Raw genomic sequence first — 11,195 nt, 5'->3', positions numbered from 1 at the left:
CTTTTTTTCTTTTTCTTTTTCGTTTTCTTTTTCTCTTTTTGGTTTTTTTTTTCTTTCTTTTTCCTTTCCTTTTTCTTTTTTTTTTTTCTTTTTCCTTTTTCATCACAGTTTAATGGCTGCCAACACTAATAGTAAAAGGAATTTTGCCTTTGCAGATGATGCACTCACATGCTCTTTTCATAAATAGGTGGTTAGTCAGCCAGATAGGGTAAGGGCAGTCCACCCACCAACACTTGCTATCCCTCAGTTCCCTGCATTTTGGATGCCATTATTTCAAAGTGCAATGTGAGGAAAACTGAAGCGTCCACTCAGTCACCTGTGCATTGCAATGTGAACACCTCACTCCCCACCACACTTCGTGCAGAAGCGCCCTGACCGCCTCGTTCTCCTAAAGAAACGGGTTTATATAAACAAAAAGAGAGAAATAGCTTCATGAGATCGTTCGCAAGAACGCCGGGCAGCTTGGCCAAGGAGCGGTGCCCCTACCTGCCGCGCTGGCCGCCGTCTGCCGGGGTCCGGAGCCGCGGCAGCCCCCGGAAAGCTCAGCGGGCGGAGGCGCGGCTGGTGCTGGCGCTGTGCCCTCCTGCCTCGCCTGAACCCTTTCATGAACCGCTTGCCCCGCAGCCTCCCCGGGCCGGGCTGGGCAGAGCCGGGCCGGGCCGGGCGGCCCCACCTCACCCCACCCAGGGCTCCCATTGGCCCCCGATGAAAGTCCAGCGGGCCTCCCTGCTACTATATATGCAGATATATGCGGGTGGGTGTCTGTCAGCAGAGCCATGAGAGGCTGCAGCATCCTCCTGCGGCATCCCGCCCTCACCTGCGGTCGCGCAGCCCCCGCGCAGCGGTTTCTCGCCTCCTCCCTCAGCGCCCTGCGGCCAGTGGCGGACCCAGCTCCGCGGGGACAGGGGCACCCCCTGGCCTCCCTGCCAGGGCCCCCCAGCTGGCCATTGATGGGCAGCTTGCCCGACGTCCTCTGGAAGGGGGGTCTGAAGAGGCAGCATGAGACGCTGGTGAGGAGGGCAGAGGGATGGGGATGCTGCGGCGCGGGAAGGCAGGAAAGCGTCTCGTACTCAGCGGGGCACCGGGGGGTCTGTTCTGTGTCCCCAGGCTGAGTACCACAGGAGGTTTGGCAAGATCTTCCGCATGAAGCTGGGGGCTTTCGACTCGGTGCATATCGCAGCCCCCTGCCTCCTGGAATCTCTGTACCGCCGGGAGAGCTCCTGCCCCCAGCGCCTGGAGATCAAGCCCTGGAAAGCCTATCGGGACTATCGCGACGAGGGCTACGGGATGCTGATCCTGTAAGTGCCACCGGCAGCACAGGGCGGGCCTGGGGAGGTGCGGGCAGGGGCGGTTGCTCCCCGCGGTGCGTGCGATATCGGCTCCGAGGTACCTGGGAGATGCTGCGGGCGGGCAGTCGCCACTCGCCAACCTGCTCGGCAAGGACCGGGCCGCTTTCCCCAGGCTTCACTCCCGGAGCTGCCGTCCGGAGCAGGTTCCATCCCCTGTCCCCCCGAGAAGTAGCTGTGGAGTCGTTTGCACCCCTTGGTGCGATGAAGGCTCATCGGCACTGCCCGAGATGCTTGTTGCACATACCGCGGGTTTGGGTTTTTTCTTCTTTGTCTCTTCTTGAAGCCTTTCTCTTTTTAACCTCGCTGTTTCTAATTCAATCTAGGGAAGGAAAGGACTGGCAGAGAGTAAGGAGTGCCTTTCAAAAGAAATTAATGAAGCCCAGGGAAGTTGCAAAACTGGATACCACACTGAATGAGGTACTGTGCCTTGAAAAATCCTTCTCTATTTCCACTCCTCTGGAAAATAAAGGCAGATGAAATGATCCGGTGTATCTAGATAGTTGTTGAGCATCTGTGATAAACTCTTAATCCTCTTTATTGTGAAACTCCCATAATATCCCAGCATGAGAAGCACTTCATCCCTCTGGAGGCAGATCAGTCCATCAAAGTACAAGCAGTAATAGCATGAGAGCATTGTAAAATCCAAACATACATTGACAGAGGGGGAAATTGGAACTTGTTCAAAGGACAGGAAGCATAGATATTCCTCTCTTATGCAAGATTGTTACCTATTTAAAAGACAGTTGAAGTGCTAAATAACATGGTACTTTTATTACTTGATGTCATTTTATTCCTTTCTTGTCTGCCTTCTCTCTAATACTTAGGTCCTAGAGGATTTCATGCACAGAATAGATGATGTTTGTAACCACAATGGACAAATGGAAGATGTCTACTCAGAATTCAACAAATGGTCATTTGAAAGTAAGGGTTTTTTTGCCTGAGAATGGTATGAATTATGTACCTGCCATGGCATTTCAGTACTATCAGTGATGAAAGTGTAAGATGGTTATTTCCAAGCTATCAGCTACGATATCATGGAAACTGGGTTGCAGAAAAGGCAGGGGACTACCAGTCTGGTTATCTGTATGGCTTGTAAAAAAAAAAAAAAGTCAAACATGATAGTGACTTATAAATATAAAACTTAGGGAGATCACAGTGCATTTATCTAGAGTGGCATTGGGTGATAATGGATGACCATTTTTATCCACCTGATATTTTAAAATTATCAGCAACACAAGATCAAAGAAATGATGCAATAACAGTGAAGAAGTATTCATTGTAAACAAAGGTTGGAAAATCCCCTTTAAAATGTTTACCTTGGGATTAAGGAGCACTGGAGTAAGTTACCAAGATAGGAGCCCCCATCTGTAGAAACCTTTTAGCATATACTGAGGAACGACTTGGGGCAGAAGAAACTTCATCAGTGATTTCCGAAAGGAGGGGAGGTCGGGTGTAGTGCATAACTGAATGAGATCTGCCAGGTCTGTCTGCTCTTGGCTGGCTCAGCTCAGCAACCTGTGTACTGAGTTCATGAAAGTGGGGGTTTTCCCACTGTCAGTCCTGGTAGCTGCTTTTGGGAAGGGATATATAGGAAGTGACAGCTTTAAAAATAAATAGGAGGTAGAAAAAAGCAAGTGGAAAGTGGTGGAGTGTGGGATGCTGCCAGTGTTTACAAGAGGTTTTTTGGCTATGGAAAGGGCTAAGAGATGCTGGAGTAGATGACCTCTTCAGGCCCAGTTTTCCTGCAACTCAGTTATCTTCAGTAACATTACTTAATAGCTTATTTGCCAAATATGCCACCCCTGCTTAGCACAGTGAACTGCTGCTGGTGAGGGGATCACTGGCAATACTTATTTGTGAAGAAAGTGCTACTGTAAGCTAGATATACTACTGCTTGGGTCTGAGGCAAACATGCAGGTGGTTTGAAGGACTGCTCTCGCAGATATGTACCATAGGATATTTTTCAGAAGGATAACCCAAGCCATTCCTTGACAATACATGATGGACACTGCACACCCTTGTGTTTGTTTATTTTAATGATAATATTGCTTAACAACAGGTATCTGTCTGGTGCTATATGGAAAGAGGTTTGGTCTCCTACAGCAGGATGTAGAAGAAGAAAGTTTGAACTTCATCAAGGCTGTGAAAACGGTATGGAAGAGTCTTTTCTGGGCTGTAGTGATTTTCTACATTTACTACTAACAGGAGGATACCAGTTTAAATGGGTGACCTGAAAAAATGAGACTCAGGCTCTGTGCTACATGTGTACTGGCAGCTTTGCACACCCAAGGTGATGCTTACATGTCCAGAGATAGTACTGAACATCTCACTCTCCTTTATGAAATGCCTAAATCTGTAGGGGATCAATGCAGTATGGACATGAGAGTACTAACTCTTCTCTCCTTCTGAGACACCTGTTGTGTAACACTGCTGTTTGTTGGATGGGACTCTTGGAGTTGTGTGGGATTATGCAAATAATCTGGATTTGGAGATTAGTCATTCCTGCAAGCACACCCACTGTGCATTTTGCTGCAAATTGGACTCTGATGATACACATCTGCCTAATTTTAGCCATCTAAAAGACAGACATCTAGCCTAGCCTAATGTTTTGCCTCCATTTATTGTTAATGGAGAGAGAGGCACTGCCAAATGGTGGCTTGTTCCATTCTAAAACATGGGCCTAAAATAGATAGGATGAGTCACCCACTGGAGAAGCCTCCTATCTTCCACTGGCTGTCCCTAATTTTTAGCTGGGTATGATCTAAGCAAGTTGAGACCCATCCTGTCTGTCCAGGATGGAAAATCTGCCAGAATCTTGACTTCCCCTACTTTAGAGTCTTATTTTCTGTTCAGAGATTACATGTAGATAGATTTAAAAAGCATTTAAAAACCTCTTTCTCTGCTGCAGATGATGGCTACTTTTGGAATGATGATGGTGACCCCTGTGGAACTTCACAAGGGTCTGAACACAAAAGTCTGGCAAGCTCATACTAAAGCATGGGATGATATATTTAAAACAGGTTATTGTTTTAACACAATTTCTCTCATTTTCACTTGCCTTTGTTTCCTCCTTGGTGGAATTAACTTTCTTCACACTTGGTACTGTCCTATGCTGCTAATTGCTGCCTTCAGAGCAGATTGAGACAACTTTGCTGCAGCTCACCACAAACATAGTCCAAGCACTGTATTATTATGACTAACGTTTAGGAGCGGTTGTGGTGCAATATCCAATCTCCAGGGAAGCCCCAATAATTTGGAAGGCAGCAGCATAATGAGGCCTCTTAAATCCATCATAAAGGCAAATAACCAGCCAGAAAGTGGTATGATTTCTTTAAAGGTGAGGTATACAGGTGAGAAAAAGGGACCTCCCTCAAAGGGACCCCAAAGGGAGCTGTTTTCTTGAGAAACAAGAATTTTACATGCAAGAAAAGCCTTATTTAATATAAAGGGGAAACCCTGAAATTATGGATTATCTGGACAGCCTGGAACATAGTCATAAATCTCAAGCCCAGGAATTATTTAAATCATAACATACAATTTGGCTTCTCGACAACATTTCTGTCCATTTAAGATTAATTGGTCTTCAGGGTTGCAAAAATTACTGTAACTCCAGGTATGAAGCTTACATTTTTCAGTATTTTGCTGGGCAGTGACAGTTTTAGCTAAAGATTAAGGAAAGGTTTTGGCACTTGAATGATTGATTGTAAGGCTGGGTGGTATATTTCTCTGTGGGAAATATATCTTTTACATTTCTCTTAGGTATTTAAGTGCTTGATACTACAGGACTTTTGGTCATGGCCAGGCATGTGTACTTATTGTATTCCTTCTTAGTTTATGCAAAAGATTAGGAAAGACACTTTAAAACAGATCTTTTCAGAGAAACCCTAATTTGACACTGTCACTTTACATGGGTAGCTCCTTACTTGGAACTGGCCTGAACAGTTGGAACATCCATAAGAAAGAGTGGGCAAAATCCAGTACTTTATATCAAAATAATAAAAAGGAAAAAAAAGCTTGCACAAATTTGGCATCTGTTTTTCCCTTCCCCTTGTAAATCAAAGGCTTACATTTCCCCTCAGGGAGTCTGGGTGCTAAGTCTCTTTGGTTTTTTTTAACATCTTGATCCCCTTTGAAAATCTTAGCTAATAAATTTTGCGCACTTGTATTTCAGTTTGCTAAATGTTTCACTGAGCAGATCCCTGATTTCCCTTCCTAACTGAAGAAATCAGAATCTCTAATAGTTGGCAGGTGCTCCGGTTCGGATGTGATTTTTGTGACTTTTTTGTCTAAAATGTGAAAATGACATTATTTATTCAGTGTAAAGCTCATTCCTTGGGTAAAAAAACCCAAAACCAGCACAGCTTTGTGTCTTCTTTCAAAATCCTGCTTCTGGGACATATTTTTGCTTTCTTTTTATAGCATTTTTAGTGACTTTGCATTAAATACCTCCTACTCCTCCCTCCTCAGCCAAGCATTCGATTGACTGTCGACTGGAAAAGCACTCTGCAAACCCTCAGGAGGATTTCCTGTGTGACATCTACGCTGGGGGACAGCTTTCCAAGAAGGAGCTGTACGCTGCCATTGCAGAGCTCCAGATTGCTGGAGTTGAAACGGTAAACCTGACTATCCAAGACCTTGTTGAAATTGGGCACCCTTCCAACTCCCTGCTTTCTTCCATAACCTAACCACTACAACATCTCAGAGTGAGCTAATCCTGTAGTTATTTCAGTGGCTTAAAAGCAAGTGAATTTTTACCTGAAATCCCTAGAATCATTCTTCTGTTTGTTACTCCTAGAGAACAACTGGGATGGTTCATTAATCCCTTAGGTCATGCAATACCATAAAGCTGTGACCAGCCATAAATCACAGAATCACAGAATCACCAAGGTTGGAAGAGACCTCAAAGATCATCAGGTCCAACCCATCACCACAGACCTCCTGACTAAACCATGGCACCAAGTGCCACATCCAATCCTCTCTTGAACACCTCCAGGGATGGTGACTCCACCACCTCCCTGGGCAGCACATTCCAATGGCTAACGACTCTCTCTGTGAAGAACTTTCTCCTCACCTCAAGCCTAAATATTGCTTTGAAATTTTGTTAACAACTTGTTTCTGTCACCAGAAATGGAGGCCTTAACATTTCTTTCTGGTTTCTTTCAGACAGCCAATAGTTTGCTGTGGGCCTTGTATAACCTTTCACGTAATCCACATGTTCAAGAGAAGCTTTTCCAGGAAATAAAGAGTGTTATGGCTACTAATGAGAGTCCAAGTGCTGAGAACTTGAAGAACATGCCTTACCTAAAAGCATGTCTGAAAGAATCCATGAGGTAAAAATCTCAAATAATTTGCAAAAAGCAAAATCTGTACAGTTTTCTACCAGCCAGTGTTTAAGATTTTGGTTTTAGTATATATAATGTCGTTCGCCTCATTGTTTAAGGTAAACTGTGATAGATACAGGAAGAGAAAAATGCTGGAAATGTACCTCATTTTGTTTCTTTCACTGTAGATTGACCCCATCAGTGCCATTTACCACTCGCACCATCGACACAGAAATGGTTCTGGGAGATTATATGCTACCCAAAGGGGTAAGATAACTAATTTACTAGAATATTTTGTCAGTGATTAACTGTCTTGTAAACCTCTGAAGCTGATCATATTTCAGTCTCAAAACTGGTTTGCCAAAGGATGAGTTCCAGGATAAGGCACAAGGAATTCATACCAAGAAGTCCCATAAACTGAAATCCATACACTCCTGCACTGCTGCTGGATTTGGACAAAAATGTTTTGGCATGTTATTTCAACAAATTTTGGTGTTTTGTTTTTCAATTTTCCCCATGGTTTTCTGAGGAAACTATGACCTTTTCTGTGTTTGAATTAATCTGCAGAGAATTACATGGCGTCTGCTGAGGAAACAGCCTTGCCCTTATTTCTGCAGTACTTTTTCCCATTAGCAAGCTGGTTCACTTGGTAGCTCTAAGGCAGTTTGTAACAAGACTCTCTATTGCTTTGTTCATAGACTGTACTGGTGATAAACAGCCATGCCCTGGGTTGCAATGAAGAGTACTTCAGTGGCTGGACTCAGTTTAAACCGGAGCGCTGGTTTCAGAAGAACTTCATCAATCCTTTCTCTCATGTTCCATTTGGCATTGGCAAGAGGATGTGCATCGGGCGCCGCGTAGCCGAGCTACAGCTTCACTTGGCCCTTTGCTGGGTAAATACCTTAATCAGATGGCATTCTGTACACAGTGCTGGTTGCTCAGCACTGAATCCAGTCAGAAGATCAAGAAGCCAAGGCATGCTAACTGAGATGTTTGTGTTTCAGCTCGTTCGCAAATACCAAATCATAGCAACTGACAGCAAACCGGTAGAAACTCTCCATTTGGGAACCCTGATTCCCAGCCGGGAGCTTCCCATTGCCTTTCACAGGCGATAAGGTATGTGCATAGGGGTCTCTTGAGCATGTGAGGCTTCCCTTTGGACCTCAGTTAGGATTTTCATAGGACTGTGAGTGTAAGAGAACAGAGGTTTCTTTTTTTTAAGCTTTATTCTTACAATGTGAGATGTATTAAAAGCCAGTGCATTTCATTGCTCCTAACAGAAAATACTCTTAGAAGACAAATTTTGTATGGCCTGTGGCTCTGAAATTAGTTGTCTAGTTTTAAACTAACCCAGACAAAGAGCATGACTTCTCTGGATAATTCAGATCAGAAATGAGGAAATCAAAATGTATATACTGTTGGAGAAGATAATAGCTATTATTTCATTATAATATTCATAGATTCATAGAATAGTTTGGGTTGGAAAGGACCTTAAAGATCATCTCATTCCGATCCCCCCAACACCACCACAGGAGAAAAATCACTCAGTACAATCTGAGCAAGGGCACTGATTCCTTTAACTGAAATTTGTTCAGTGCTATTTTCTTTTAAATAATTGATCACTGTATAAATTATTTTTCTCTTTAATACAGCTTGAAAAAAAAAGAAAAAGGAGAAGACAGCCCTGCTGCTGCCTCTGACTGGGAAAGTCAATGCCTATGGTAACCAGTGGAGAAACTGCAACACATGTCCCCTGAACCAGAAGCAGTACCAAGAAAAGCTCAATACTGTTTTATTGGGCAAATGTGATTAGCTAGTTTAGCTGTTCTCAGCAGTGTTAAAAGGAAAGAAAAATACCGTGCACATCCATACACCTATGCAAATCTGCTATTTGGTGCAGCTGAGGGACTGACAGTACAGGATAGAACTTGATAATGAGCTGTGGAGTGTTACATACAGATCTTCTTGGTGCATAGTGAGATTATTATAGCCTCAAGCTGTTCAACAGACTGTCTTGCAAAGAGCTTGTTTCCAGTGTGGGTATCATACAGGACACCTGCAGAGCTGCAGTCACGACTGAACTGGCCCTGTTATCTCAGAGTTGAATAGCTTGGAGAAGTCAGCTGAAGGGGAAGGAAATTCACTTAGCCCTTATCAAATTACCCATGTTGTGAATTAAATTGACAAATAAGATGGCAGTCTCTAATTAGGCTAAAACCAGGACTTAAAAGTTAGGGTAATTAAACAAGTATGCTTTCCCTCACGTTAAGGAAAATTAAAGGACAAAGGTAGATAACAGGATTTATTCTTCATGCCTGCACAGGACTTTGATTTGAACAGCTGCAATACTGTACTTGCCACATACTCTGCTCATTCCCAGTTTCATGGCTCCAGCTCCCACATAAGCCATTTTATCATTTGTATTGTAAAACCTCAGTGGCCTTTTATTACATGAAAGGCCCTTATGCCTAAATGGAATCACTGGAATCCTATGGGTTCTGTCTCTATTAAATGATGATTATCCTAACAGGATAGATACTTTGTCAGATAAGTAATATAAAATGTATGCTTCGAAGAACCACAGGAAATAATGTTCCTAAACATTTTGGGGAGGTCTACTTCTTGTGGAGATTTCAATGCCTGTATCCAAAGGTTAAAGTTGTCACTGCCCTCCATGCCATTCTCTGTTAGCCCTTATGGTCACTAGTGTATTTTCCCCATGACACAGCTTCAAGTACAGGTTATTATAGGTAACCAAGGATGGTTATTTTTATTTTGTTACATTCTGAAATTCTTAACATTTGTTGGTCAGTCTGCTACAGGGTTTTTTTGTTGTCTTTGTTTGTTTGTTTGTTTGCTTGCTTTCTTCTGCTGTTATACTCAGACATGTAAATGGAGCCATATTATAATGTGTAAAGCAATTTATGCATTATCTGAATATTTCTACTCTATTTGATAATACTCAATTTTGTAATAAAGTGAAGTTTGCTTTTTGTGGTTTATTTTCTTTGCCTTTTTTTTTGTGTGGTTTCTCTTTTCTTTATATATTATTATTTTTATACTATTCCACAGTTTGTTATAAAGTCTTCACAACATTATAAAAATCTTGTCTTGAATGGTAACTTCTTGGAAAAAAGTTAGTGTGGTTACCTGCATCCCCCTGCTTAATAAACTCAGTGGGCTTGAAACTTCTACAAAATCAAGTTAATGTTAATTCATCAGTGAAAACAATCTGCTTTATGATATCCCCAAGTTGCTTGATTGTGTGCTGCAATGATGCCCTGGCTGGGAAACTGTTTGCAGTGCCCAGCTCCTGGCAGGAGGGTGTGGTGGGCACTAGCTGACACCTGGCCACCACAGCAAGGTAGATCCCAGGTTAGTGAGTAGAGCAGAGTTAAGCCTTGCAGCACAGAGCTTTGGTGCCAGACTCCTTTTGTGTCATTTATCTTGCCATGCCTACTATCTAGGCTAGCCCCAGTATTCAGGAATGTGTTAAATCCATACTAACAGCCCCCTTCCTTCTGTATAATCCTGTCAGACCTCAGCGAGTGCTCATGTTAGGAGGCTTTCTGCATCCATAGTAAAGTCTGAACACGTTTGTCCCCAGCATGCACCGTACTGAGGTCTCCAGGGATGGCATTGTCACATTTCTCTGCCATTATGACATGATAAAATCAATATAAAGTTTTGAGGAAAGATGGAAATAGTTTGAACTTTTGCAGAATCAGAAGAAATTATTTCTATAAGAAAAAAAAGCCATCCACCCAGCACTGTGACTGACAGCCTGATGGCTATGCAGACGGCAAATCTGACAGCTATCAAAACCACACTGCCTTCGCCAAGCGAAGGCTGCCTCAGGCTGAGTGAACGATGGTGTAAGAGAAATCATGCAGCACTGTGTGAGAATGTCACTGTTCTGAAACCCATATTGCAATGTGTGCTTCAGAGCGGCTGTGGTTCCTGCTGCTGAAACTAATCTGACAGCTCAGAGCACTGGGTTCCAGAGCTTGGGGAGGGCTGGGAGACCACAGGTGCTCACTCAATCTCTGGGGAGCTTTGACAGCTCATGCTAAGGTGCAAGACTGTGTGGAGAGGTCTACCTAGGCTGCTACAATAATAAAATACACTGAGCCTCTTATAGGATTATAAACTAATATTACTCCATTAGAGCAAATGGAGTTGTGCCAAGATAAAAACAGAAAGTCAGGACCATTGTCCAATTCCAGGCATAGCACATTGCTCACAAACATTCTGACAATTTAACTTCTAAAGAGTAGAGGTCTTATCTAGCTGAACTGACCTTGACAGCCAAGTTATCAGTGATTTCAGAATCTTTTATTGCTTCTGTGTATTAAATCACAGGCTCACGCTTACCAGGCTACGTATCATTTTTGCTACTAAAATTTAGTGGACTCAAAGATTTTTTTCTAGTGCTGCACTGAGTAAAATTTTGACTAACTCCATGTAAGCTGAGGTACAAATGTGTGCTGTCTTCCAGACAGTCCAATAACCACCGACCTGGAAA

General features: G+C 43.2%; 1 protein-coding gene across 2 annotated transcripts; it reads left to right on the top strand.

The window, feature by feature from the left end:
* The first annotated feature begins 705 nt into the window (after positions 1-705).
* On the top strand, positions 706-9,662 carry CYP24A1 (cytochrome P450 family 24 subfamily A member 1). 2 transcript variants are annotated; one of them, XM_068149964.1, is made up of 12 exons: positions 709-1,010; positions 1,108-1,298; positions 1,673-1,766; positions 2,174-2,270; positions 3,409-3,500; positions 4,258-4,369; positions 5,817-5,962; positions 6,513-6,679; positions 6,859-6,937; positions 7,369-7,563; positions 7,675-7,786; positions 8,323-9,662. In XM_068149964.1, exons 1-11 carry the CDS (start codon positions 777-779, stop codon positions 7,783-7,785), a joined length of 1,518 nt encoding a protein of 505 aa, XP_068006065.1. In that variant the 5' UTR covers positions 709-776; the 3' UTR covers position 7,786; positions 8,323-9,662. The 2 variants fall into 2 exon arrangements, with proteins under 2 accessions (XP_068006066.1, XP_068006065.1); XM_068149965.1 differs by lacking the exon at positions 8,323-9,662 and having other exon boundaries at positions 706-1,010; positions 7,675-7,789.
* Positions 9,663-11,195: the final 1,533 nt, after the last annotated feature.

This window comes from Melanerpes formicivorus, unplaced genomic scaffold (genome assembly GCF_026170545.1).
Source record: "Melanerpes formicivorus ecotype bairdi unplaced genomic scaffold, bMelFor1.0.p_v2 SCAF_19, whole genome shotgun sequence".
NCBI classification, from domain to species: Eukaryota; Metazoa; Chordata; class Aves; order Piciformes; family Picidae; genus Melanerpes; species Melanerpes formicivorus.
The sequence above is the reverse complement of the archived record's forward strand: the minus strand, read 5'-3'. Positions and strand labels throughout refer to the sequence as shown.